The following is a 24,923-nucleotide window of genomic DNA, read 5'->3' on the forward strand; positions in this document are numbered from 1 at the left end:
GTTACATTTACATTGAACATAATTAATCTGAGAAACAGAATAGGATATAATCTTGCTATAATCTTAGAAGCTTTTTCCCTAGCCTGACATGTCACTGACAGCCATTGGGAAATATAGAGATGTCAGTGTGCTGCATGGCTCTTTGTCCAGCTCAGGGCTAGTCATGTGGTCAAGCTTTATGTCGGGACATAGAAAATAGGTAGAGTAGTTTGTTTGTTGCAATTGGTAGTAACAGTTACTCTCCTCATCTTATCTGTGGCCACCCTTAAAGCATGTGGTGCAGTTGGAGGCCATGTCTTCTCTCGATGCAGTCAGTGGTTTAGTGGATCTGCTGTTCCTCTGCTGCTGGTGCTGCTGATGGAGGCCGAGGCACTATCTGCAGGACCAACACTGGCATGTCCGGGCTGGTGGTTTGATCAGGATGGGAGTCTGAAGGATCTGGCTGGGGAAGGGCAAGCTGGAACGTGGTGGGGACTGAGCAGCTTGTTCCCATGGCATGAGGCTGGAAGAAAGTAAGATTCCTATTGAGTTGCAGGGGTGAGGCAAGCGGTTCGAGCAGCTAGTACTCTTCTGGTGGCTGCTGGAGCTGCCCCTCTTCTTCCTCCATTGTGTCTGTGCGTCCAATTGAAGGGTTGCCGCACGAGCTGCTCTGCAGCACTGCTGGTCCCTGGGACTGTGCTGCTGGTCATGGGAGCTTGACGGATGGGACCAGCAGTTTCCCGGCAAGTGATGTGGAAACGAAGAAGACATAAGTATAAATGCTAAGAAATACACATGTAATGATTGGCATAAGATGTCACTTTGCATCAGTTCATCAATCTCTCAATGTGAGCATCTTATTCCAAAAAATGTGGACATCTGTAGCACACTTGACATTTACAGGTGAGGATAACTTACCAGCCCCAGCTCACGTAGTGTCCAGGGCCTCTTCCATCCCCTCAAATACATCCAGTCCCAGCTGTTCAATCAGGCGCTGATCCGTGGGAATCAGGATGATGGGGCAAGGGGCTTCTCCTCCCATCTGTTGCTGATACTTGTACCTGCTTGCCACCTTGCTCTTGAGCTATGCCTTTATATTGCGGTAGCAGTGGGTCACCTGCTCTCCAGTCCTCCTGATTCCACTGCACTGGCACATGGCCTGGGCAGTGGTGCGCCCATATCTGTCCCTTGGCTGCCCTGGATGGCTTTGTTGTTTGGTTCCCAAAGACCAGACTGTAGTTCTTTAGAACCCCAGCAATCAGAATCTCATTGTCCTCTACGCTGAACTGTAAGGCCCTTAGACAAGGCCACCCTGCTACCTTGGCTGCCAGATGATTTAGTTGCCACTTCCAAAAAGGTATCACTGTCCTCATTCTCACTCCTACTCCCCGATCCCTCCCTTCTCCCCCCCCCCCCCAACCACCTGTCCTGCAAACTCCCCTCTCCTCTGCCCTCTCTGTCTATCCCTAGCCTGCCGTTTTCCTCTCGCCACACTCACCTGCCTATTCCCTTCCCCCTCCCACTTCCTTCTAACCCTTCCCTCCTACTATCTCTACCCCTTACCTATTCCTACTCCTCTCCTCTCCTCCCTGCCCAACTCCTCCTCTCCTCCCGCCTCCCCCTCCTCTCTCACCACGCTTCTCACACTCCATCCTCTCCAGCTCCTCACCATCACGCCTCACTACCTTACCACTACCACCACTCCTCAGCACCAACACTATCACCCCTCCTCACTCTTCCATGCAAAATGACATACAGACAAACTGGACACACTAACAAAAATTTTCTTTCCAACAAAGAAAACAAAAGGCATAGTGTAGGGAAATAGATGAGAAACATTAAACAAAAGTCACAGCACTCAGAACTTACTAAATATTTCCTATCACCTCCAACTACTAACTCTACTCACCTCCTCTCCTCTCTCCAACGCCTGACACACCCTCAAAGAAGCAGCTGCAGGAAGCCTGAATATATAAACAAAACATTTCAACACATAAAATGATGCGCAACGGGATAACGTTGCATGGGTTGCGCAACTTTGCTGTGCGATGCGGTAAATTGGTTATTTCCTTAACAAGCTACTTTTTTATCACAGCTGCTACCATGCTATATTTCTGCTTTATTTATAACATTTTGATGATTCTAAGCCTAAGTGCCACAGGAATAGGCCTATTTAAAAGAAAACCATCCAACTGTGCAAGATCTGTGAACACGTAGTTAACACCCTGATATTTATTAGAATATAGGAAGTCCCATTCAGATATCTCAAAGGTTTCCATGCACAGGAGATGAGCCATTTTCAATGGAAAGGAGGCTCTAGGGGTCATGAGATGAGGTTGAAAGGGGGTACACTCAGGAGTAATCTTAGGAAATATTTATTTACAGAGAGGGTGATGGATGTGTGGAACAACCTCGTAGTGTAAGTGATGAAGGCAAAAACAGTATCTGAATTCAAGAAATCATGGGATAAATACAGGGTATCTCTAAGGAAGTGACGAGAATTATAATGCTAAATTAATTGGGCAGATGGGCAGACTAGATGGGCCATAGGGTCTTTTTCTGCCATCACATTTCTATGTTTCTAATATCACCTCCTTTTTTTTGCTGACCATTCCTCTCCATATGCACCCAAGCATCTTTCTGGCTTATGCCTTTGCCTTATCCAACTGTTGGCCATCTTCAGGTCATCAGATTCGATTACCCTCAGATCCTACTCTTCTTTCATGCTTAGAAGAATTTCACCTCCAATACTATACCTTCCTCTTATTTTTTTCATCCTAAATGCATAACTCTGCATTTTTTTTATTTTGCAATAAATCTTAGCTACCAGAATGTAGACCATTTCTCAAGCTGAAGTAGAATCCCTTCTCTTGTTTTCCACACTTCCTGGCTGTCTACCCTGTTGCAGATTTTGGTATCATCGACAAAAAGACAAACCTTTCCTGATAATCCTTAAGAACAGAAGTTACTATACTGGGTGAGACCAAGGGTCCATCAAGCCCAGCATCCTGTTTCCAACAACGGCCAATTGTTATTGTTTGTAAGGTTTTGGGTGGACCCTTGGACACTGTGGCAGCTGACCATGCCCACTGGGGGAAGTCCCATGAGGGGCCAAAGGTCAGGCTCAGCTTTGGGACACACAGCACAGAGTTATATCTTTTATTAGACAGAGTTGATAAGCCACCAGAGGTGACAGTAGTGAGTAGAGATGAAGCCCGGCTGGGCTAGGGTTCCTCAGGATACTGGAACAGCGATTCCCTCTATGGCGGTGCTGTAGTGGAGAAAACTGAGATAGTGAGTACAGTGGAGCATACACAGAGTTCTGGTATAGATCTCGTTGGTAAAGTTACTCACACAGCGATTTCTCCCGGAAGGTAACACAGAAGCTGGAATAGAGGTAGGTCCTTGAGGAGAGAGTACCTGGTTCCAGGGAACAGCTCTGAGGAAATAAAGTTGGTAACTCACTGATGATGTAGGCAGCGGTTTCTTCCAAGCAGAAGAGATAAGTTCAGGCAGCGAGTCAGAGAACATGGGCCCTCGAGGAGCGAGTACCGGTTCCTGATAGTGACCTGAAATAAATGAGAGAGGCCCCCTGAGGTGCCCCGTTAGCATAAAGTCCAAAAGTTGGAGAGACAGAGTAGCTACGTACGGAGAGCGAATCCCATCCGTAAGGAGTTCCTTTGCTAACTCGATTAGCTAGCAACAAATGTAGGCTTTTGTATCCGGAATGCGTGACATCATTACAGGGGGCTACCCCTAAGGTTCGCGCCAAAGAGAGAATAAGAAGCAGGGCTGTGCAGCGCACATGCCCTATGGTACCTGGACAACATGGCGGGATGCAGCGCCCAAGCCGGACTGGGGACGCTGGAGAAGACGGCAGGCAGATGCTGCAGCAGCCAGAAGTCCATCAGCCGCGGGAGGAGTCGCAAAAAAGGTAAGGTGGACAGAGTGGAGACGTCGAGCAGTGACAGTCATAACACCAATCCAGGTTACAATTACCTGGCAAGTACCCAAACATTAAATCCCATGCTACTAAAGCTAGTAATAAGCAGTGGCTATTCCAAGTCAATTTGATTAGTAGCAGTTCATGGACTTTTCCAAGAACTTATCCAAACCTTTTTTAAACCCAGCTACACTAAGTGCCTTAACCGCATCCTCCGGCAATGAATTCCAGAGATTAAATGTGCGTTGAGTGAAAAAGAATTTGCTCCTATTTGTTTTAACTGTGCTGCTTGCTAACTTCATGGAGTGCCTCCTAATCCTTGTATTATTTAAAGAGTAAATAACCAAGTCACATTTACCTGTTCAAGTCCTTTCATGATCTGATAGACTTCTATCATATTCTCCCTCAGCCGTCTCTTCCCCAATGTTAGCATTCGCGGCTCGCAGCTCTGCACCGCGAGCCACTGTACTCAGCACCTTCGACACCACCATGTCTGCGCTGATTCCAACCTTCGTTGCGACTCGGAAGCTGCCAGGACACTGCCATCAGCTGGCACTGCTCCTAGGTCGCATAGGTGTATGCATGCACCACGCTCCAGTTCTTAAAGGGGCCACAATAGGAAAGGCCTCCACGGCGCCCTTTGATAAAATCACAGACCCGCAGTATTTAAGGCCTACTGGAAAACTGCCTCAGTAATGGGTCTTCTGCCTTGTAGTGCGTGATACCAGCATTCCTGAATTCCTGTTTCTTCAGTCATCTTCCCGTGCCTTGTCTTGTGTTCTCCAGCCTTGCATGCCTTCCCTGCCTCATTCTTCTCTTGTTCAGCTTTATCTGTTTCATCCTACCTTCCGTCTCTTCTCCACCCTTGTCCAGCTTTGCCTGCCTCATCCAGCCTTGTCTTCTCCAGCCTTGTCCAGTCATGCCTGCCTTGTCCAACCTTCATTGTCCATCTCATCCAGTGTCTTCAGTGGGTCTTCAGCCACCCTTGGCCTGACTCCCTGGTTATGATCTCTTGACTGGTCCTAACCATGTTTTGCCTGCTGCTTGGACTTGACATTTTGTCTGGACTAACCACTCTTGACTGCCATCTGCCCTGACCTTGTCCTGTCTCCATTCCTATCTGTCTACTACTAGCCCTAACATCGGCATACCTTTGGACTCTCTCTCTAGCCACTGCCCTAGAAACCCAGCTAAGACCTGCCGGCTGCCAGAACCCAAGGGCTCAACCTGCGGGGAATGCAACTGGAATAGGTGAAGTTCCAGTCTGTCCTGCTACACGGCATGTCCACCAGCTACCAGCATAGGTCTGTCCACGAAGCTGCATCAACTACACCACAGCACCAAGGGCTCACACCCAATCCATCCTTTACAGATTTCTGAGGCCATGAGCTTGGTGGACTCGTCTCAAGCCTCCGCCATCTCTGGACTGGCCTTCCAGTTGAAGCAGTATCAGGATTAGTTACAGGATCTGACTAAATTCATGAAAGGTCTGGCTTCTCGCTCCGGGGCTTCCATGATCCCAGCACCTGTTGCGGCTCCTCTTGTCTGGTCCAAGTCCGCCTCACTCCATCTGACTTCTCCAGCCCAGTATGAGGGGATCTCATGAAGTGTTGAAGCTTCCTAAATCAATTCAGGATATAATTTGAATTGCAAGCACCTCTCTTCTCCTCAGACCTCGTGAAAGTCACTTATATCCTCTCCCTTCTAGAAGGCTCTGCCCTAGTCTGGGCCTCCCTGCTCAGGGAGTATGACTATCTCTTACTGGGGAACTTGGGCAACTTCCTGAGGGAGTTTTGCCTGATATTTGATGAGCCTGGATGGACATCTTCCATGGCCCCTGAACTACTACAGATCCGACAAGGTACAAGGCTCCAGGACTGTAGGTAACTATGCCATTCACTTTCAGATGTTCACAGCCAAGCTTCAGTGGGGCGACCAATCGCCATCTTTCATCAAGGGCTATTGGAAAGAATCAAAGACAAGCTGGCAGAGGCAATCTACCAGACTCCCTGAAAGGCCTGATCAGCTTGGCCAAACATCTAGACCTCTGGTTTTAGGAGCGAGCCCATGAAAGGAACCCATACAAGTGGATTGTATCAAGTTGACCTCTGAAAAGAAGCAGAAAGGGCAGCCAAACACTTTGCAAATCGTTGCGTGATCAAACCGGGAAACTCCAGGATTTAGGTCTGGTGGGAGAAGCCACCCTAGATCAGATCTGCACCTCTCCCCGAATCCTTGTACTAGTACGTCTCACAGACAAGGACACCCAGGTTGATGTACAAGCATTCCTAAATACTGATGCCAGAGATAGTTTCATCCAAGATTCGTTGATACACCAGTATAGTATTTCAACCATTTCACTGGACATCACCTTCACCATCTCATCTGTTCATGGGGAATCCCTATTGGGGCAGATCACAAAGGCTACTGTTTCACTCATTATGCAGACTGGCCTCTTGCACCAAGAGTACATTAGCCTGTATGTTCTTCCCAAAGCAATCAATGTGGTCATTCTGGGGCTACCCTGGCTCATGTTGCACCAACCCCACATCAACTGGGGCACCCTATAGCTCACCAGGTGGAGCCTTCGCTGCCATGACCAATGTCTCACCAAGGTCTCGCCTGTCTTGCACCTTGCTTGAACAGTCATCCCGGAGTCGTCTGGTCTACGGCAAATTCTTCAGTAAATAGCAGGAGGAGGTCCTGTCTTCACACCACTGCTATGACTGTGCTATTGACTTGGTACCAGGGAAGGTACCGCCCAGAGGCAGAGTCGATCCCTTCTGCACCAGAAACTGAAGCTAAGACCAAGTATATCAGAGAAAATCTGGACAGAGGATTAATGTGCCCCCTTCTTCACTACAGGTGTCTGTTTCTTTTTCATAGGGAAGAAAGACAGGTCGTTGGGCCCTTACATTGATTATCATGGTCTTAACTCGATCACCAACAAGAATCGCTTCCCTCTTCCTTTGATCTCCGAGCTCTTTGACCTTCTTTGAGATGTGCAAATATTCACCAAGCTGGACGTTTGGGGACAAATAACCTGATCAGAATCCAAGAGGGTGACGAATGGAAGACCACCTTCAACACCCATGATGGACAATATGAATATCTACTGATGCCCTTTGGATTGTGCAGCGCCCCCGCAATCTTCCAATTTATGTTAAATGAGATCTTTCAGGACTTTCTCTACTCCCATGTGATAGGTTTACCTGGATGATATCCTATTTTTCTTGAAGTTCTTGACAGAAAGCAATGCCATGTGAAGCAGTTTCTCCAAAGGCTTTGTAAGCACTACCCCTATGCCAAGTTAGAAAAGTGTATTTTTGAGCAGGAGAAACATTCCTTCTTGGGTTACATTATCTCTTATCATAGCCCCGATAAACTAAAAGCCATACTGGATGGCCCTGGCCCATGGGCCTCAAGGTGCTTCCTGGGGTTCACAAATTACTATCAGCAATTTATCCATGATTACTCTTCCCTGGCAGCCTCACTTACAGCCCTAATAGAAAGGTTCTTGGACTGGACTGAGAACTGGACTGAGAATACTATCCAGCCTTTATTCAAGCATCGCAAGGAAAGGTTTACCCTTGATCCATGCCTGCATCACCCAGACCCATCCAAACCATTCATTCTAGAGGTAGATGCATCCACCCCTCTGGGTAGGCACCGTCCTCCTATAACATAATCAGAATGGTACCCTCGTGACTTGCTTTTACTTTTCAAGGAAATTCTCTCAGGCAGAGAAAAACTACACCATCGGAGATTGTGAGTTACTAGCAGTCAAACTAGCTTTGGAAGAATAGCGACATCTGGAAGGAGCAAAGCACTCTGTAACTATCTATACAGATCACAAAAACCTTGAAAGTTTAGTGCAAGCTCAGAGATTAAACCCTAACAAAACTTGCTGGTAAATATTTTTTAATCACTTTGACTTTGAGTTGTAGTACCATCCTGCTGAGAAGAACCATCGAGCCAATACCCTTTCACATTCTTTTGATACTGAGGGAACCCTAGAAGATCCTCAACACATCATCGACCCTGTTAAAAGTGTGTTTGTGGGTGCATTCACAGTTCTTTCAGGGAAGACTGAAAGAACTGTTTGCCTACAAAGTTCTTCAATAGGGTCATGACTCCAGCCTGTCTGGTCATCCTGGAATCACTTGCACCTTGGAAAATAATCGTGCAACAATACTAGTGTTCTCAGATGAAGATTGACATTAAGTGTTACGTGTGCCATGAATACAAGTTTGTGAGTACATGATTGGAGGTTGTTACAGCCACAGCCCCCAAGGAACCTTGGTCGCATGTGGCCATTGACTTTGTCACTGACCTTCCTCTGTCTGATAGCAACACCACCATATGGGTAGTAGTGGATAGATTTTCAAAGATGGATGAATTTCAAACCCATTCTGATGCTCCCATCTGCTCCTGAATTGGCTAAAACAGTTTGCTCAATATATCTTCCATCTGCATAGACTCTCTCTTCACATCTCCGACCAGTGGATCCAGTTCACAGCCAGTTACTTGAAAGGCTTGTGCAAAATGTTTGAAATTCCATTGGACTTGACCTCAACTTATCACCGAGCAGGTAAATAAAAGCCTCAAGGCTTTTATGTGTACCTACGTGAACCAACAACAATATAATTGGGCTTCTCTCCTTCCATAGGCTGAATTCGGCCATAATAATTATGTGAACAGTTCCAAAGGATCATCGCCCTTCTACATCATCTTTGGGCACCCTCCACATATACCTACACCTGTTCCTGCCCCATCTCAGCAGCTAATCTGATGGGACAGGAACGTCAGGAACTGTGGCAAAGGACACACCTTCTTCTAGACCAAGCAGCAGAAGATTCTAAAAAACAAGTTGATAAAAAAAATGTTGCCCAGCCCCTCAAATCTGCATAGGAAGTCTAGTTTGGCTCAGCACCAAGAACTTACAACTGAAGATGCCATCCCTAAAGTAGGAAATGCTACGAGAAATTAAGGAAGCTAACTAATCTGGCAGTGCAGTAATAATGGGAGACTTCAATTCCCCCAGTATTGACTGGGTAAATGTAATATCAGGACAAGGTAGAGAGGTAAAGTTCCTGGATGGAATACATGACTGCTTCATGGAGCAATTGTTTCAGAAACTGATGAAAGAGGGAGCTATTTTAAATCTAATTCTTAGTGGAATGCAGAATTTTGTGTGAGGTAATAGTGGTGAGGGCCACTTGGCAATAGTGATTATATCAGGATCAAATTTGAATTAATGACTGGAAGGGGAGATAATAAGTAAATCCACAGCTCTAGCACTAAACTTTACAAAGGGAAACTGATAAAATGAGGAAAATAGAAAAAAACTGAAAGATGCAGCTACAAAGGTTAAAAGAGTATACAACAGGCATGGACATTGTTTAAAATTGCCATCTTAGAAGCAGTTGTATTCCTCGCATTAAGAAAGTTGAAAAGAAGGGCAAATGATTGCCAGTATGGTTAAAAGGTGAGGTGAATGAGGCCATTTTAGCCAAAAGAACTTCTTTCAAAAATTGGAAGAAGGATCCATCTGAAGACAGTTGGAAAAAGCATAAGCAATGGCAAGTTAAATGTAAAAATAGATAATGCAGACTAAGAGAAAATTTGAAAAGAAGTTGGCCATAGAGGCAAAATCTCATAATAAAAACTTTTTTAAATATATCTGAAGCTGGACGCCTGCAAGGGAGTCTGTTGTACTGTTAGATGATCAAGGGGTTAAAGGGACATTTAGGGAAGATAAGGCCATTGCACAATGAGTAAATTAATTCTTTGCTTCAGTGTTTACTAATGAGGATGTTGGGGAAATACCTATTCCAGAGACTGTTTTTAAGGGTGGTGATTCAGATGAATTGAACCAAATCTCGGTGAACCTGGAAGATGTAGTAGGCCAGATTGACAAACTGAAGAATAGCAAATCACCTGGACCAGATGGTAAACACCCGTAGATTCTGAAAGAATTCAAAAATGAAATTTAGACCTATTATTAGTAATTGAAACCTATCATTAAAATCATCCATATTACCTAAAGACTGGAGGGTAGCCCATTGTAACCCCGATATTTAAATAGAGCTCCGGGGTGATCCGGGAAACTTCAGTGCTGGAAAAAATCGTGGAAACTATTTAAAAGAACAAAATCACCAAACATATAGATAGACATGGTTTAATGGGACACAACCAGCAAGGATTTAGCGAAGGGAAGTCTTGCCTCACAAATCCAATACATTTTTTAAGAGGTAAATAAACATGTGGATAAAGATGAGCTGGTAGATGTATTGGAATTTCAAAAGACTTTTGAAGAGTTCCTCCTGAGAGGCTTGTATGAAAATTAAAAAGTCATGGGATAGGAGGCAATATCTTTTTGGGGATTGCAAACTGGTAAAAGATAGGAAACAGAGAGTAGGATTAAATGGTCAATTTTCTCAGTGGAAAAGGGTAAACAGTGGAGTGCCTCAGGGATCTGTACTTGGACCGGTGCTTTTCAATATATATATAAATGACCTGGAAAGGAATACGACTAGTGAGGTTATCAAATTTGCAGGTAACACAAAATTATTCAGAGTAGTTAAATCACAAGCGGATTGTGATACATTGCGGGAGGACCTTGCAAGACTTGAAAATTGAGCATCCAAATGGCAGATGAAATTTAATGTGGACAAGTGCAAGGTGATGCATATAGGGAAAAATAACCCTTGCTGTAGTTACACGATGTTAGGTTCCATATTAGGTGCTACAACCCAAGAAAGATCTAGGCATCATAGTGGATAATACTTTAAAATCGTCAGCTCAGTGTGCTGCAGCAGTCAAAAAAGCAGACAGAATGTTAGGAATTATTAGGAAGGGAATGGTGAATAAAACAGAAAATGTCATAATGCCTCTGTATCGCTCCATGGTGAGACCGCACCTTGAATACTGTGTACAATTCTGGTCGCCACATCTCAAAAAAGATATAATTGCGATGGAGAAGGTACAGAGAAGGGCAACGAAAATGATAAAGGGGATGGAACAGCTCCCCTATGAGGAAAGGCTGAAGAGGTTAGGACTTTTCAGCTTGGAGAAGAGACGGCTGAGAAGAGTTATGATAGAGGTGTTTAAAATCATGTGAGGACTAAAATGAGTAAATGTGAATGGGTTATTTACTCTTTCAGATAATACAAGGACTAGGAGGCATTCCATGAAGTTAACAAGTAACATTAAAAAAAAAAAAATTGGAAAGAATTCTTTTTCACTCAGTGCACAATTGAGCTCAGGAATTCATTGCCAGAGGATGTGTTAAAGGCAGTTAATGTAAATGAGTTTTAAAAAAGTTTGGACAAGTTCCTGGCGGAGAAGTTAATTAACTGCTATTAATCAAGTTTACTTAGGGAATAGCCACTACTTATTACCGGCATTCATAGCATGGGATCTATTTAGTGTTTGGGTGCTTCCCAGGTACTTGTATCCTGGAATGGCCACTATTGGAAAGAGGATGCTGGGCTTGATGGACCCTCTGTCTGACCCAGTATGACAACTTCTTATGTTGTTGTGTTCTAATATATACACAAATGTGTTCAGAAGCTAAAACCCATAGACTGAATTGTCAGACCTAGAGCAGGTGGACTTCCATTGAGCAGTAGAAGACGTGGAGGAATGTAAGAAGTTCTTTTATCTATTATTATCCACCTTTATTAAGTTGGACTTGTGGAAACCCACTGCTCATTCCTGGTATAAGCAGCATGGAATCTATTTACCTTTTTTGATTCTGCAGGTTCTTGTGACCTGGATTGGCCACTGTTGGAAACAGGCTGCTGGGCTTAATAAGCATTTGGCCTGAACCAGTATGGGAAATCTTATATTCTTATATATAAAGCTTTTGATACTGCAGCTAGGACTTAGGCTGCTTATAAGATGGCCCGAAGGATCATGTGGTTATGGGCAAGTGGTCTCACAGAGGATATGCATGCTTGTCACATAGATGTACCTTGTATAGGGGACAACTTATTCAGTGATATGGTTAATGAGATGGTGGCTGATTAAGGAGCATCAATCTATACTACTGTCGTTATCAGCTGAGGTGGGGGACTAACCAGATCCTGCCTGAAGCTAGAATATCTCTTACAAGCACCTGTTCTTCCAAAAACATCCCTTCTGCTGTTTTCAGCATCATCAAGCTCCTCCCACTCTTTAGCTGCAGCAGCTGCCTGCTCAAGCTTCAGCAGCAGAGGCAGCCTAAGCCAGGCACTAGTTTTTGACAAATCTGAGACCTGTCTCTCCATCTCTTCTGGTGAGGAAAAGGATTCATTCTTTTCTTCCGTAATGGTTCAGAATCCCCAATGACTAGTGGGTCCAGAAAATTGAGAATGGCTATCTCTTGTCTTGCCTTTCAACCTAACAGAATTCAATCTTCAACTCAAACCTCTCTCTTTCTACTCTTTCAGAAGGTGGTCAAATCCTTCCCAGAAGGAGTGTGGCCAGGAATTCTTTTCCCAGTACTTCCTAATCTCCAAAAAGTCATGGGGATTAAGGTCTATACTGGACTTGTGAATACTGAACAAATTGCTAGTGGAGAAGAGGTTCAAAATGAATTTGCTCCAGAGGATTCTCCCTTTTATTCAACCAAAAGATTGGTTGTGAGCACTGGATCTGAAAGGCACTTATGTACATATTTTCATTCATCCCACCCATCAGAAATTCCTAAGATTTGTGGTGAAGGATGCGCACTACCAATACATGATGCTCCCCTTTGGCCTCTTGGCGGCTCCAAGAGTGTTCACGAAATATCTTGAGGTAGTGTTAGCATAACTTCATCTGCAGGGAGCCTGCAACATCCCATACCTGGATGATTGATTGTGACAGGTCCATCTCCATCAGGAGTTCTGAAGTCCCTCAAAGTCCATATAACTGCTTCAGTCTTTGAGCTTCTTAGTCAACTTTGTCAAGTCAATTCTGGCTCAAATAATTCAGTTCATAAGAGCTTGGATAGACTTGAATCAGGTGAAAGTGTTATTTCCTGTCAAAAGGGCTGCATTGCTGATGAGCCTAGTAATGGCCATCCTTCAATAGCACCAAGCATTCACAAGATTGATCCTGGTCCTTCTCATCACATGGCAGCTGCTATGCAATAATACATCATTTGTCTGCACAGGTGGGGCATTCAGTGGGGGCTCCAAATCCAATGGGATCAGCTCTATCAGTCTTTATCCCACCAAATCTCTGTGACCTCTGGGATGAGAGCATCCCGTCAGTAGGTGGATTAATCCGGAAGTTCTAAAGGTGAGTTTCGTGCTAGAAGTCCCAATGCATCAAGTAACTCTGTCTACTGATACCTCCACCAAGGCATGGGGGGTGGGGGGGGGTGGGGGTTTACACATTGGTGTAACATGGACCCAAGGATTGTGGTCCCCAGCAGAGAATCGTATGCAAATCAAACACATGGGGCTGTGACCCATTCGCTGTACTCTGTCACCTCTCAGGAAAGATCATCTTAATCCAGTTGAAAAATCAAGTGACAATGTTTTTATAAACGAACAGGAAGGTACGGGCTCTTAGACCCTCTGCCAGGAGGCCATCCAAATCTGGTCATGGATAGGACATCCTAATGCCCATCTCTAAGCAACCTATCTTCTGGAATCCAGAATAAGTTGGCAGACCACCTCAGCAGAATGTTGCAGCTGCAAAAGTGGTCATGGATGACATGTTCAGTCACTAGGGAAGACCAGTGATCAACCTTCTCACCTCTAATATTAATCAACAGGAAGGTCAGAACATTCTGCTTCATGCATCTGAGCAGCTACAGATCAACTCTTAACACTTCTGCTAAACTAGTACATTGGTCTACTCTATGCATATCCACTAATTCCTCTAATTGCCAGGACTGTCCAAAAGGTCCTTTGGGACAAGGTAAGGATATTCCTCATTGCAGCAGCCTGGTCATGGCAAGTATGATTTCTATAACTTATATATCTATCAGTTCAGTCTCTGATTATGTTGGATATATCTCTGACTATCAACACATAGGAAGATGGCAGGTTCTGCCACCACAACTTTCCATCCTTGTCCCTCATGGCATGGATGTTAAATGTGCAGAATTCTCCAGCTTGCTTCTATCAAAGGAGGTGGAGAATGTACTATTTTTGCTAGAAAGTCCTCAACCAAAAGATCCTACAGGTAAAGTGACTTTCCCAAGGTCACAAGGAGCGACAGTGGATCTTGAAGCCTGGTCTCCTGGCTCATGGCCTGCTGCTCTAACCACTTGGCTACTCCTCCATTCCTGCTGTCTGTGGAGAACCCTGTTTAAAGGTAAGCAAACATGCTTTCTCTCCTGCTCCTTCTTTGGGTGAACCCAAGGCTTCTCTGAGTCTGTTGTTCTTGTTCCTCATTTCCCCTGCTAGACTTGGTGAAATGCTGAAAGGGGGATATCTTGGAGGGTTCTCTCCTATTGTTATTATTTTATTATAGTATTTTGATAGTTTTTAGGAGGGTTTTATACTCTGCTGTTTTGTCATAAGGATACTGGCAAATGACTGCTGTACCATTATTAATAAAAAGAATGAAACCTTCGACCCATCCTCTAGACCAAATCCCCTCCAAATTTCTGATTCTCATACCAGAATACATCTCCAAATATCTAGCTGATATTATCAACTGTTCCCTCTCATAAGGAATATTCCCAGACGCTCTTAAATCGGCCAGCCTTAAACCCATACTCAAAAAACCGAATCTGGATCCGGACGACCTCAACAACTACCGCCCCATTTCAAATCTCTCGTTTGTAGCCAAGATCATTGAGAAAATTGTAAATAAGCAGCTTTCAGATTACCTGGAGGACCATAATATTCTGCACCCATCACAATACGGTTTCCGAAAAGAACACAATACCGAAACCTTGCTCATCTCACTCCTTGATCAAATTTATATCGGTTTTGACAAAGGACAATCATTCCTCCTAGTCCTTCTTGACATCTCTGCAGCTTTCGATACTGTAAATCATAATACCCTACTAAACCGGCTATCAGATATAGGTATTGCAGGATCAGCCCTTAGATGGTTCGACACCTTCCTTAGCAACAGAGGCTATAAGGTTAAAATCAACAACAAGGAATCCTCACACACTAATGCCCCATTTGGAGTTCCCCAGGGCTCCTCCTTATCGCCCACCCTGTTTAACATCTACATACTCCCTCTCTGCCATGTTCTCTCAAATCTAAAACTTAAGTTCTATATATATGCCGACGATGTACAAATTTTAATTCCCATATCCAAGTCACTGGACTCAACACTCAAACTATGGAACTCTCATTTACAAACAATCAACCATCACCTTTCAAGCATTAACCTGGTACTCAACACTTCCAAGACTGAACTATTGCTAATCACCCCAGAAGGCAGTCCCTTTCATAATCAACTGCATCCTAACATACAAATATCCCACGCCCGAGATCTTGGAGTCATAATAGATAGTCACCTGAACTTAAAGCAATCTATAAAACATACCACAAGGGAGTGCTTCTACAAGCTACAAGTACTCAAAAATCTCAAACCGCTCCTATTCCACCATGATTTCAGATCTGTCCTTCAAGCCATTCTTTTCTCCAAAATAGACTACTGCAATTCCACCTTGCAAGGTCTACCGGCTTCTACTATAAAACCGCTCCAGATGCTCCAAAATGCAGCGGCAAGATTTTTAACAAACACTAATCGGAGAGCGCATATCTCACCCATTCTAAAAGATCTTCACTGGCTCCCAGTAAACTTCAGGATCCTTCATAAATCCCTGACAATTATCCACAAAAATATACACCATCAGACCCTATTAGATCTTTCACACCCTCTCAAACTGCACTCGACGACCAGACCCTTAAGAGATGCCTACAAGGGATCCTTACACGTTCCACCAATCAAAATTGTACACCATTCAAATATCAGAGACAGGACCTTTTCTATCACAGGGCCCTCCATCTGGAACGCCATGCCTCCAGACCTCAGGCAGGAAACTTGTCTACTAACTTTCAAAAAGAAATTAAAGACATGGCTATTCTGCAGAGCCTTCCCCACCACTAGCCCAACAGCCTGATTTAGAACTATCATACTGCTTATGTAAATAAATGCTAATCATGAGGTCGGCTCCTTGCCTCCCTCACATATTTTATTGTATATAGTAATTTATCTTCATTCTCCCCCTCTTTTTTTCCTTCTCCCAGTTAAGGCATCCTTGTTATAATGTAACTTTATGCTCCTCTAAATTGGCACTTGTTAATTGGTTGGTTATAGTTATGCTTAGTTCGATGTAAACCGAGTTGATTTGATTTGTATCAAGAAAGTCGGTATATAAAAGCCTTAAATAAAATAAATAAATAAATTAATAGCAGTGGTGATGTCACTGGAAAAGTTGTGCTCTCTGTCTCCATCTGCTGACAAGATGATGTATTCCAAGGCGTCTGGACTGGTCTAGCAGGAGTCAATGAAAGGAAATTAACAGGTAAGACTAAATTTCTCATTAAAAAGGTAAGGGTACTGAAGCTTCTCTGGCCCCTCTGTAATTCATTTGCCACTGACTTGGTGCTATTGGTTAAAATGATTGTGGAGTCCAAAGAAGCTGGGAAGTCTCCCAGAAACCCAGTGTTTCTAAACCTAGAGTCTCTAGAGAAGAGAGAGGGTAAGTGGATGATACTAAATCCTAATGGACTCTCCCAATAAAATTAATAGGTAACAGGTTTGCTACTATGTTATACTAAAGCTCAACTATCATTTTTCACTTGCTTTTCTTTTTGTGGGGTTATAAGAAAGATATACAAAGTGAAACAACATGATGGAGTCATGATGCTGACCCAGTTCCTCATAGGCTGCAACAAAGTCTCTGCTGCTTCACCTTGCCTGTTGTGGCTGCTGCTCTGTGATTGTAAACATATAATCCATTCTTCTGTTATGAAGCTGGTGGTATCCCTTTAAAGCTTGAGGTCTATTAAGAGTTTGGATTTTCTCCCTCAGTCAGAAGGAATGCTACTAGTGAGTCTGAGGCAAAATGAGTAAAGAGGGGAAAATTAAACGTTTTGCCAACACATTAATAAAAACTACAGTGTCAGATACAAAGTTTTCTTTGAAGCATTCCTATTAATTAATCTTCTTTATTTTTTTTTATTGTTTATAGCAGATCGCCCCCTCCAAGCCCTTCGACTCCACGGAGGCCACCGTTATCTGCTCCTCCAACCAGACCATTACCTGGCAGAGGACCCGCTCCTGGAATCCTGTCTGCAGGCCCTCATGCAGGGGCTCCTCCAATCCCATGCCGTCCAGGCCCTTTACCTCCTTTCCCCAGTAACAGTGATGCATTCATGGCCCCTCCGCAAGTGCCGTCCCGGCCAGCACGAGCTCCTCCCAGTGTCCCAAGGTAAGGAGCTGAGAGAGAGTGACACTGCTGGCTATGGTGCTCTTCAGACTGAAGGGAGTTCACCAGCTCTATTAATTTGCACACACTAAGGGGGAAAAAAACCTAAACTGGAAAATAAAACGTTTATCTTACTAACCTCTTGATGTCCAGTTATACAGAACTGAGCAGACATTTCCCATCGCCATGGCTGTTATTTTGGTCTGTTGTATGGATTGAGAGACCCTTTACAGATCAGCAGCCCTGAATATCCTTCCTTTGCTTTTCTCTGGGCTTGCCTTCTCCAGTCTGCTGCTGTGAGCTCGTGTGAGGGCCTCTAGCACAAAGAGAGGCAGCAAACGCGTGGGTGTCTAGGTGATGGTCCTTGTAGTATTCCCCATCTCTCAGGCAGAACCTCTGGAAACCATTCATTGTTATGTTTGCTGGCGAGGAGCTGCCTTTCTGGTGAAAGAAGTCATTGTATTTAAAAAGCTACGAGGGAATGAGATTTAATTAAGTCCAAATCACCTATACACAACCCCCATGCCTTTTCCATATGGTGATTCAAAGCAGTTGAAGATTTCTCTTTGCAAGCCAAGCTTAACTAAATCACCTTCCTCCATTGCTCCAGAGCCCTTTAAAACATCCCAGATATGGAGTTGGTTTGTACTGTGTGCTGGGGGAACATGGCGTGGATTCTAAAAAGTTTGAAACAGGGCGTCTCATCCCCAATTATTTAGGAACTAGATCCACAGGTATCCTGGCACCTTAACTGGGCTAAACGTGTAGCAGTTCTAGGGGGTCTTTTCTTTTTTAAAGTTTGACTGAAGAAGCTTAATTAGAAAAGGCTTTCACACTGTGGCCAGCCAGCCCATACAGCCTTCGCTAAAGCTTCAGATGATGCAGGCCCGCACCCTGCAGTGGAAGGAAATGGCTGCATGTGTGCTTTGTACAGATTCCTCCTCCTGTGCAGCGGCTTCAGGGAGACCCAGCTTGTATGTGAGGTCGCCTGACCCTTCCCAGGTTGAAAGAAAAATGAGCTCCTTTCTGCGCGAGGCACCCATTCTTCTCTAAGCGGATGACATCTTCAACCAGTCCAAGAATTATAAAACCACAGTGCAACAATCAGTTGATGTGATGGGATTGTTTCTTAGCAATGTAAATATTCCTGTTAACTGCCAGGGAAGAGGCAGATTTTGTTATGTGAAATTCAGTAAAAATATGTCGATAATGTGTTTTTGTGGCTTATAAACGTCCCTTCTTCCTTTGGGTATGGCATAAGGGCACCTTTAAGCATAAACTAAGTCTCCAGAAGAGCTAACAGTGAGAGTCCATGGAAAGAATTGCACTGTGCACCCTGAGAGCTTGCGACTTTTCCTGATCTCTGGATTTTGTTTTCATAGGGCAGGAGATGGGCAAACCTAGGCTGAGAATGTGTCTTACCTTGCAGAAATTGAGATGAGATGACCACACTCTGAGCTCTTGATGAAACCTTTTCCCTGAATTAATGAGTGTATTGTTTGTGTCCTCTGTGATGGGCTCAGAGTGATACGTGTCACAGGCACGGAGGAGCCTGCACCCTGGGAACAGCCATTTTTAATCGTTTTGATTCAGAATTCTCTCAGGATAGAAAAGGCTTTGTGAAAAGAAGCAGAAAAGTACTTTCAAACAAAAAGCCTTTACAATCCAGTTAATCTCTAAAAACAGAATAATGATGGCTCTGTACTTAACCTTTACAGTTCTGTATCCTTAAGCATCATTCTGTTACGTTGAGACCACCTCTGACTCCAGAATGACTCTAATTTGATTTTTCTTTTCATAAGTTGTTACCGCTTAGAGCAAATGACTTCTCAAGCAGCTGTGATACAAGGGTGGGCAAGCAGGGCAACCAGCCTGGGCACCAAGCCAGAGAGGGGTGTCAGGCTGCCCTTTTGAATCAATCTGTGAGCAAGCAAGCCCAAAAGGGAAGGGAAGCAAACGCAGCCTTTGCCCTGGGTGCCATTTTGTCTCTGCTCATGGCAGATCAGCTGATGACACCTTGAGCTTCCAAACCATTGCCATGGAGCCATAGGACAGTGGCCAAAATGGATTTTTAAATGGCAAACTGAGCAGATGTAGCATGACCTAGAGATCGTAAAGCAGGCCTTTCCACCCATCAGAAGGTTTTATTTTGATAGTGATGGGTAGATCATGAAAACATTGGCTCTGAAAATAATTATTCATGTTGACCTTATTCAGTACACCCACGATGCTGTACTCTTAGTTCTCAAGAAGTCCCTTGGGGTTCAGAGAGTCCGACTCAAATGCTATTTTCATGTTCTCTTCAGATTTAAGTCAAAGCTCTACACTCCTGAAGAAGCACATTGAGGGCTAAGGAGAGTGAGAAGTTGAAGTGCTACAAGTGGTTTTACAGAATGAAAAGGTTTTCTCTTTCTTGAGAACTGATTCTGCCTTTTCTTCTGGCACATATAGACCAGGTATTAGGACTTAATTCACCAGAAGAGCCTGTACTGGCCTTTTTGATTGGCGTATAACGTGCCAGTATTACATGAGCCTTCATCAATAGAGCCCCAAGTTAACCATCTGGGCAGCTTGCATGCTGGAATGTTCCCTCTCCTTTCTTAAAGTGAGAGGCGAGAGCTTCTTCAAACCTCTTTTCTTTAGAGTCCTGCAGACTTTTCTGTAAAGCTCCCAAGAGCTGCCTGCTCAACATTCATTTGGTTTTGAGGGGAAAAAAAAGGCAGAAGTGCACTCTCTGCTTCCCGAGCGTATTAACGTTAAATCAAAGGCTTCTGCGTTTTGTTATGACTGCTGCTTGGGAATGGCTTTTCCTGCTGCGATGCCTTGACTTGTTTGTATGTGTTGCATGGATGGGGGCGGGCCTGTCTGCCAGAGCTGCACAAACCCACCCTTCATGACCGAGAGGATGGCGAAGTGCTTAGGATGAAGAACACCTCTCCTGATGCCAGAACAGCCCGAGCATTTCCTCTGTGTGGAAAGGCTGCAGCGGTATCTAGGTAATGCCGTTGCTGAGAAACACAGCTGTACATGTACTCACTGCGTTGACCTTTAAATGGCACCAGCTTTTTGCAAAAGGTTTTTTTTTATTTTAGCTCTGTAAAGATTTAGGATTTCATGAAACAGATCATTAAGAAAGAAGGAAAACTGCAGTTGTTACCAAGATGGCGCCCTTACAGAGATGTACCACATCTTCATAATCATTTACTTTTTAAATTTAATTCAAATTCAGATGGTCAGCAAGTTTGATTATTAACTGCCAGCAAACATTAACTGGAAAACTAGACAGTGTAGGGGAACCATAGAAGGTAGTAGTAGAGTCTCCTCAGTATTTTGATGCATTCAGTCCAAGGCGATCTCCCCAATTAATTGATGCAGATAAAAGCTCAAGCATGAAGTTTCTATTTTGATGGGGAAGGGTTTTTTCCCTTAAGAATCTGCAACCCTAGGAACTTTGTGCGGCAGTCGTATTTTTCTCCTTTTGAGATGCTAACACCTTTCCACAGGCTGTAAACCAGACTGAACAGAAGGGGGGTCCCCAAATCATGGGCCAGATCCGGCCTGCAGAGCAGGTTTCTTTAGTCTGCCAAACTTTCTCTGCTTGCAGCTGGATTGGCCCGGAGCAAGGTTTACTTTTTATTTTGTGGCCCACATGGCGTGGGGGCAGCAGCGTGGCGAATGCTGCAATACCAGCAGGGGTCCGAGCCCCTGCCAGCAAAAGAAGAGGACCCCCCATGAGTGCAGGAAATGCTGCAGGGCCAATGGGGGCTCCCAACGCCCGTCGGCAAAAGATAAGGTCGTGCCCAGGCATGGCAAACGCTGCAGTGCTTCCAGCAAAAGAAAAGGAGAATGTGAGAGGGGGGTGAAAGGAAGCGAGGGAGATGGGGAGGGAAGTGTGCTACATGTACAAATGCACCACCCTGCCACTCACCCACCCTCCACTCGCTAGGGAACAGAGAGGGTGCTTGGAGTTGCCAACATCCTAAAAATGTTGTTATTCCTAACTCGGATTGTTAGGGAGACCTATGGAACCCTTCAGCTTTCCAGCTTACTTGGCCTGAGCAAACATTTGCGATAATGTATTTCTTTATTTACTTTTTACATTTTGCTCGGTCTTCATGCGCGTGTTAGAGGAGACATCCTAAATCCCTCCACTTCCAATGCCTCACCCAGCCTCTGGGTTTAACACGTGGCAATGCATATTCTGAGTTTCTCATTTGGTAGGCCTTCATTACAGTATAACCGTTTTGTCATTTCATGTAGTCTCGTATATGTCTAAAACCTTCAGTTTTACAGCAGAGTTTGAGCCGCATATCGAAGAGAGGCTAAATCTTCTAAGCAAATAAATAAAAAAAGACAGCTTTAGATAGATTGGTGCCTAGGGCCAAATATGGAGCAACGAAAGGTTATAATATACTGATGATGATGATGGAGTGGCAGATACATGGGGGTAACCTGCACAGAGCGGCAGTTACAACCATAAACATCTTTTTCTGCCATCATTTACTCTGTTACTTTGTTCCCCAGGGTCAGACTTCGCCCTCTTGCAGGCCGATGCAGTATGGCCGGACTACAAATGGGCATTCAAACTGGATGCCCAATGGGCACGCAACGCGAAGTGCAAATGAAGAGCTGGGTTAAAAAGGATGTGCGTGCCTGGCACGTCCTTGGCATTGGGCGCCCACAGGACGCTGGGAAACTGAGCGTCTTTTTTCCTAACCTGACCTCAGGCAAGACTTTTTTTTTCATGTTGCTGCCTTCTGTGATTCCTCCTATTTAGTACTGCAACGATATTAAGTCCGAAGAACCACAGAAAAGCAGTATTTTCTGCTTTTCTCTTGATAGTTTGGGGAGCTTCAAGACTTTAATGCCAGCTCCAGGGCTAGCATTCATTTTTGAGGGTTAAATCATGCGCATCCGGCGCACGGTGATTTTTTTGCATCAGGTGTACTAGCTAATAGCCTCATTAACATGACATTTACATGTGATGAGCTCTTTTAGCTCCACGCGCTAATCCCATTATTGCATCGGGAGTTATTCTAGTGCGTCCATAACGCGTGTCCAACCACGCTCAACTTGTGCGTTAGGCTGAGCTCGCTGTATTGCATCGGCCCCTTGGTAATTTAAAATATCAAATGTGACCCTTCGCTTGAAACATTTGGGAACCCTGCTGTACAGGAATCCTAAATATGATGATCCCCACCCCCTACAAACAAACGGCTCATCTAGCCCAACTACCCAAAGAGAAGCAGTAGCCGATAGAGTGGAGCAGCAGCACCCACTGTACTCTGAGCACTGCTTCTACAGGTCGCCCAGCCATGAAGCCATCTGCCTGACCCCAGCTTTTGTTTGCAAGCAAAGAGAAATGAGCTGCACCGACAAGTGAGAAGGCGGCAGATCATTGTCCAAGTTCATGATCCTTGACAAAATGCATGATGAAAACATCAAAAACCTGGAGTGGGAGAGTGCGAGTCCCTGCTTCTCTCTCTCTTCTACTTTACCTGAGCTTCGTGATCATTCAAATCCTCTTGCGTTCAAGGTGTCTTCATTTTTTTAAGTTGCAGTTAGTGAATTTAAAACGCAGTATGGTCCTCTCGGTGGTTTCCTCCGTGCTTTTTGCTGGCAGAATGTAACAGCAGCTCCTTGGGCGGTGTCTCCTGATTTTCCAGGGCTTCATCCTGAGCCCAGCAGCAACCTTAGAGAGGCAGGAGTAATGTACGCAAAGTGCCAAAGGTGACTGGGGAGATCCTCCTGGAACTCTGGAATCCTGGGAGCCAGAATGTGCTTAAAAGGGAAAGTGACGGGCGTCCCTGTGCCAGAGCTCAGCTCTCCCGTCAGGCTGGATGCGTGTGGCTGACCCAGCTTACTCTTTACATTTGCTGTTTTACATCAAGTGAGAGAATGGCTTATTAAACCAGCAAAAATAAAATTAGTTAAACTATAATTGTCAGGCAAAAGACAGGAAATACATTTCTGAGGCTGACAACTGTTACAAGTTACAAGTTCCAGGCTCACTTGGGGTCCCTTCTGGCATTGTCTAAGGATGTCTGTGACCTTAACACTAATGAATATTAGTGAACCTTGCAATGGTATCCTTTCTAGCCAAGTTCTTAGATTTTATTTTTTATAATCTGTTTTGTTTAATATTCAATTACTGTGAAATAAAAAAAACCCAAAGGAAGGCAGAGCTGAGGTCTGACAGAAGGAGAAGTGCTGTGTAATGGCATCAGTTCATTCCCTGATAGCAAGTTATCCGGAGCTGTCTAGCGATGAAGAGAGTGAAAACCCTGGTTCTTAACAGATCCTACCAGGAGCTCCAAGCAGTAGCACACAAGTGCAACACAAAGGCGAGTCTTCCCCTATAGACTGACAGATTTATTGAGGCTTTCCAGCACAAGAATCCACTTCCTCAGCTTTATTAAATGTATCTGACAAAGTGGCCTCCTGTCCTCAAACGTTTATGCTTTACTGAATCTTAGTTTATAATGCGCCACTCACCTCTGTCGTTCCTGCTACTGCAGATTAACGGGCTTCCTCTGGAAGTTTCATCCTGACCAAGTGATGGCGTGGCATACATTGAATACGCTATAGAATTGATGATTAGTAAAGAGAGTTTGATTTAGACATGTGGTGACTTGGGCTGGTAAGCTGGGCAATGGGTGTGGGTTGGCCTAAGCCTAACAATGTGTCCTTGTTAGCCAACATAAGGTTAAGCAAACTGCACTATGCTGGACTGCTGCTTATACTCTCTCCTCTTCTAAAAGGCCACCTTTCAGAATTAAAGAGAACATCTTTCCAGAGTTAAAGTGATTAGATCCTGCCTCAGGGCTCACCCACTTGATGCAGAAAGAACACAGGGCCTGGGGTCTGGGAAGAGAGTCCTTGGCCATAAAATGTGTGCATTAAAACAGAAGTGAATTATCACAATGTGACGTCTGCTAAATGCTGCCCCTGGAGCTATGTTAGTGATGTGTCTTACAACAAGAGACCCTGCAGCCAGTTGGGTTTTCAGGATATCCACAATAAATATGCATGAGATAAGTCTGCATATGCTAGGGCTCCAGTAAAGGCAGATTTATCTCATGCATATTCATTGTGCATATCCTGAAAATCCAACTGGCTCCAAGGTCCCCAGGACAGATTTGGGAAGCCTTGCCTCACAACATTAGACCATCCTTTTGGTTGACAACCCCTCTTTTCTCTCTGTGATGACACGGACCATCATCATTGGATCATCGGCTGTTTGAGGAATAATGCCTGTGTTAGTGTCACAAGGGAGGGTTGGCCCCGTAGCTCAAGTTGCCGTCCGGTGGGGCCGACTGGGCTCTGGCATGTTACAGAAGCAATGCACGCCAGTCCAGGGAGGGAGGGAAAGCAGCCTCTCTGCCTATAGACAGCAGCAATGAAAACTTGTCTTAGAGAAGACTTCTCCTGTGCTGCCTGGGCGGGCTGTCTAGACTGGGGAGGTTGAAGAAGGGGGGAATTGGTGATACAAAGAGAGATTAATTTCAACGTAGCTTGCAACGTGGAAAGATGAGACTGGGCTGCTTCCCTTAGTGCTCTCGTCCCCAGAGAGAGCTCTTCTGTCATGATAGGATCTTAAAGTTATGAAATTTGTTTCAT

At 44.6% G+C, this 24,923-nt stretch overlaps 1 protein-coding gene and 1 long non-coding RNA gene across 8 annotated transcripts in view; one reads left to right on the top strand and one right to left on the bottom strand.

Annotated features, from left to right (window-relative positions):
- Positions 1-24,923, top strand: part of DNM3 (dynamin 3) — a 694,116-nt gene that overhangs the window by 629,927 nt on the left and 39,266 nt on the right. For 4 of the 7 annotated variants that reach the window (XM_029617605.1, XM_029617606.1, XM_029617601.1 and 1 more), the window contains one exon: positions 17,067-17,306. In XM_029617605.1, the coding sequence (XP_029473465.1) occupies positions 17,067-17,306 (240 nt within the window). Of the gene's footprint in view, positions 1-17,066; positions 17,307-24,923 lie in introns of those variants that run through there. The other 3 variants (XM_029617602.1, XM_029617604.1, XM_029617607.1) reach the window with 2 other exon arrangements.
- LOC115099772 lies at positions 1,622-22,982 on the bottom strand. The gene is made up of 3 exons (XR_003858880.1): positions 22,802-22,982; positions 17,443-17,744; positions 1,622-1,943 (listed from the first exon to the last, which is right to left on the bottom strand). It is a non-coding gene; the product is annotated as an uncharacterized LOC115099772 (long non-coding RNA).

This window comes from Rhinatrema bivittatum, chromosome 10 (genome assembly GCF_901001135.1).
Source record: "Rhinatrema bivittatum chromosome 10, aRhiBiv1.1, whole genome shotgun sequence".
Taxonomy (NCBI): Eukaryota; Metazoa; Chordata; class Amphibia; order Gymnophiona; family Rhinatrematidae; genus Rhinatrema; species Rhinatrema bivittatum.